Here is a 4,662-nt window from a genome sequence, read left to right as displayed (position 1 = left end):
CCTCGGCGAGGTGTTGCAGTCTTGCAGAGATGATGCCGATTGTAGGGGGGACGTCCACCTGTCTCACCTGTCTCACCTGTGCCTCTACAAGCCCCTCCCCCCCAGCCCCGCCCTCACTCACAAACTCTCTGATGATGGTTCTGTCTCTCTCTCCAAAATTGAAATCATTTTCCACCCTCGGTGAGAATGTACAAGTGTTCCTGTGTCACTTTATTTGTTGGCCAACAAACTCGTTCAGGATTATCGGTGATGAAGCTTCAACTAGTGAAAAAATAGACTTTTGTCTTTTCCAGTAACGTAACACATGACAAACTCCATTAGCATTATACACTATAACCTGCTACTATAGTACAATAATATATTAATGTGAACAACTGATATGCTAATGAATGAATTTTAAGAAAGCAAGTTGCATAGTAAGAATATGGCAAAACCAACATGATCATTTACATGTAAGATATTGTTGTTTCTCATATATAGAATATTTTTCTGGTGCCAAATTTGACCAGAAATTCAGGTTTATGTGCAGTGCTGTTGATGTTGGGTCTTAGTGTAGCCTCAGCTACAATATCAATAGTATTGTCTTTTGTCTCTAGAGTATAAAGAAATACTTTAATTTAAAAGGTCATTATTACTATTACACACACACGTATACATAATAGCCTTTTAAAGAAATATTTTATTCAGTTATTTATTTGGGTTATTAATTCATCTTATGTTTGTGTACTTCACAATTGCCATAATTTATGTATTCTTTCTTTCCTCCTCTCTTGCTCCCTTTTTAATGTATAGGTGTGTATGTGTATGTATAAATATGGGGATATTTGTGAATATGTACAATACATTTATGTGTAGATATATGTATGTGTATATATATTCAATGCCCCTCACTCACCCAACATCCTTAACACATTAGAGAACACACATACCACACACACACACACACACACACACCCCACATGTAAACATCTGCATCCATTTCGCTGGACCTCCATTTTTACTCTCATACTCATCCGTCTGAAACTGTGTTAATCCTCCGATTGCTTTTGTCCTGTTTTGTTTTTGTCGTCTGCTGTTTGTGAGTTCATGTACTTGTCGGCACTTGTTTTGTAATCACTTTACAGCACATGAAGAAAATGAATTTAAAAAAGAACAAAGAAATAGCCACTGGTTGAAGGAAGTCGCAGCAGCACTTCAGGTAGGAGAGCACAAAGCTTTGCTTTTAGATGAATATGTGCTTTATTTATGAGATTATAGGACTGTACATACAATCGATGACACAAGTAATACAAGTTTAGCTTTCGGTTATATATATACACACAATACTCCGCGTAAAGGTGTACACACACACAATCATTTGGGCACTTTTTGAAGTTGTAGCTTTGATGTTTAATTTCACTGAATGTAAACGAACTGAAAGTACGGACACAGATGAATGAACGTTTGTTGTAATCTAACAAAGAAAGCGTGATAAAAATCTGTTACACCTGTTACAGCAACAGATATGATTAGCCTATGAAATCAGTGGTTTGTGTGGGACGGGGACGGAGTCAAAGTCCCGGCCTGAATTATTGTGTCAGTTCGCTCCAGGACATGAGGATGAGAGAACCATTCGATCAGTGTTCAACTCATATGGGACTCTAACTGTAAAATCTAAATTTCAAATGTACAATCCCTTGAAACATAAAGTATTTGATAAAGTTTATATACAAGCCTTCATTTCAACGACATCATGTATGCAGAAGTTTCAGATAAGGATAATAGAGAAAGTTTTTTTTTTTTTTTTGTCTTGTTGAAAACGGCTCTTAAGTTAAAAAGTGCATGGGGTGTGCTTAACCCATTTGTGCCCACAACTGTAATTTTGTGTTTTCTGGGCTTCTTTTAAGCACAAAATCTTTCAAAAGCGGTCAAACCGTTTTGCTAAAAAGTGAACTAAATCTAGTCTTTGGACACATGTGACGACATGTTTCTTTCTACATATTGCACTAGATTTTAGGAGAAAACATTCGTCCCGTGTGCCCAAAGGGAACAGAAAACGGCGTTTATCTCAGAAACTACAAGGAGCATAATCAACTGTTTGGTATCTATGAAGTCATGACACGTTTAATTTCAAAGATGTGCACAAATATGCATTGTATAAAAAAAAAATCATATGGAAAACATTTAACAAACAATGTTAACGTTTCCTTCATTCTTAAAAAACATCCTGACTTTGACAATTGATTTTTCTAAAAAAAGTCAAAGTTGTATGTTTGATACATTCCCAAAGTATTTACGTACCAGATTTTAAGACTTTATACCAATCATGACGCATTTTCAATATCATACTAAATATAGCCGAGTGTTTGGGCACAAATGGGTTAATTTAACTTGCCAGAGCTTTAAAACAAAAAGTGAGTACATGATATTCAAGCTCTGACAACACAAAGACTCCCAGTCTGTTTTGCTGAATATGATGTTTCATTTTTGCTTCCATAGAAATAAGCTGCATTACAAAGGTAACAAAGGTGTTATTTCTTATTTCTATGGTTCCATGTCCTTCATCACATTCATCATTTACAGCATTGTTTCTTTTCAACGTGCAGCACTCTGTTGCAGAGGGGGCATGTGTGGTACGCATCCTTGAATTTGTTCATGAAGAAAGGAATCAGGCAGCAGCAGCACAGGAATAATCTGCAACACACACACACACACACACATGCACACACACACACACACACACACACACACACACACACACACACACACACACACACACACAGTTAGTGTATGCAAACATTTGCTTTGTTTTATGCATGTATAGTGTTGATCATTTGTTGTTCCGTTTTTTTAAGGACTGTACACATTATTTGGACGCTCGCTTTGAAAAAATAAAAAAGGGCTCTCGGTAGAGATTACGTTCATTCATTATTGACTGTAAAGATCCACATCTGTTTCATTTTGTTGTGGAAAATAAAGTCCTGGTGCAGAGACGGGGTGGTTGTCCTTTGAATATGAATATTTGCATTAAACCTCCCAAGGAATGATTGAAATGTTTACTTGCAAGAGATTTATAATAATGCTGTCCTTAAATGTATACCCTCCCCTTAAAATTAAAGATAAATATTTTTCACCCTATTCTGACCCTTATAATTAAAATATTGTTCACAGCTCTGATGTCGTGTAAGGCGGTCTGCAGTGTGTTCATGTGTTAACGTGGCCGATAAGCGGCCTGAAGCGCACGCTCACCCGCAGCAGATGAAGAGTAAGCACATCAGCCAGGCGTAGGTCCCTGCTTTGTAGGTGACGTTGGTCATGACCTGCTGCTGGCAGGAGGTGCAGGTCGTCATGCCGGGGTTATTCCCCAGCCCGCCGTCGTAGCTCACAAACTTCCTTTTGCTATCTCCATTCTCGAGTCCTGCTCCGCTGGTGAACACTGAGGGAGGAAGAGGAGAGGAGAGACAAGAGGAAGGAGGGTCAGACAGAGGAGGGAGTAAGAGAGAGGAGGAGAAAACGAGGAGGAAAGGAAACAGGAACATTAATTCACTGTGTGCTTGAGTACATTGCAGGTAAAAACTTTTGACGTGCGTTTCCAGGAAGTGTATCGTCAGGTGTGAGGTTACCTTGCGGACTGTTAGTGGGGGTCTCATTTTGGCCTGAGTTGGGGTTGAAGGGAGTGTGGGTGTGATAAACCACCACACCAGCCGGACCCTGGCCTGAGAGGAACAATCAGAGACGGACACAAGAGTTAATGGGCCAGTCTGATGATGATTGGGAGAGAGAGAGAGAGAGCGAGAGCGAGAGAGAGAGAGAGAGAGAGAGAGAGAGAGTACCTGGTGTGAGGTAGGGAGGAGGTTCTTTCTTTCCATCTGCACTCATTGTGCTGCAAAGAGAGAAAGAGCATAGATATAAAAATACTGTTACAAACGGTGCTCCTCTTCATCAGCAGTGAAGAAGTACTTCACTAAGATCTTTATCAGTACTGTAATATTACTTATATTAATATTATCTCGTCATGGGACAAATGTGATGCTGCCTTCTGCCACCGGATGGACCCAAAGTCAGAAAATATCTGTCAATAATATCTCTGACATATTTATGTCGACTCAGAGTTCATGCTCATCTCGATAACAATATACGTCACGATATGACATGTTTTCTGGTAATTCAATAAAGAAATTCTCTATATGAAATAACCACATGGTAAAGCATATTGTTGTTTACTCCTGTGTGAGCTGAATACTTGACAAATGAAAAGTATTTTTTAATTCTAATAAGAACTGTAGTACTACTGAACATAACAAGTTTCAAGTGAAATCGTAGAGAAAAAGTATAAAAGAGTCCCAGCTATACAGGTATCATCAGATTAAGACAATTGTTTGTCTTTAACTACACTCTGATATTCCCATAAACTGACTTCAATTCAATTTTCTGAGAAATGTGAGTTAGTGTAATCCTTATTATCAATTAAGAGGACTTAATTGTGTATCACGTTAACATGAAAATATGATTTCATCCCGATATGATTCCAATGAAAGACGATAAATCATCATATTGAATTACCGCCCAGCCCGAGAGTCATGGCTGACAAGCGTGGTCGCTTTTTGTTGCCTCTTGGTCAGTTTATTTGTAATATTTAGATGATGATGTATCATCTGATTGTAATATTGTAATACTGTCTGT

General features: G+C 38.4%; 1 protein-coding gene across 1 annotated transcript; it reads right to left on the bottom strand.

Moving 5' to 3' along the window:
• Window positions 1-2,343: 2,343 nt before the first annotated feature.
• litafd (LITAF domain containing) lies at window positions 2,344-3,858 on the bottom strand. The gene is made up of 4 exons (XM_076081476.1): window positions 3,813-3,858; window positions 3,612-3,695; window positions 3,229-3,415; window positions 2,344-2,673 (listed from the first exon to the last, which is right to left on the bottom strand). Exons 1-4 carry the CDS (start codon window positions 3,856-3,858, stop codon window positions 2,553-2,555), a joined length of 438 nt encoding a protein of 145 aa, XP_075937591.1. The 3' UTR covers window positions 2,344-2,552.
• Between the last annotated feature and the right edge of the window lie 804 nt (window positions 3,859-4,662).

This window comes from Anarhichas minor, unplaced genomic scaffold (assembly GCF_050575085.1).
Source record: "Anarhichas minor isolate MPS153535 unplaced genomic scaffold, ASM5057508v1 ptg000007l, whole genome shotgun sequence".
Taxonomy (NCBI): domain Eukaryota; kingdom Metazoa; phylum Chordata; class Actinopteri; order Perciformes; family Anarhichadidae; genus Anarhichas; species Anarhichas minor.
Note: the sequence above shows the minus strand (reverse complement) of the source record. Positions and strands in the feature narration are given on the sequence as shown.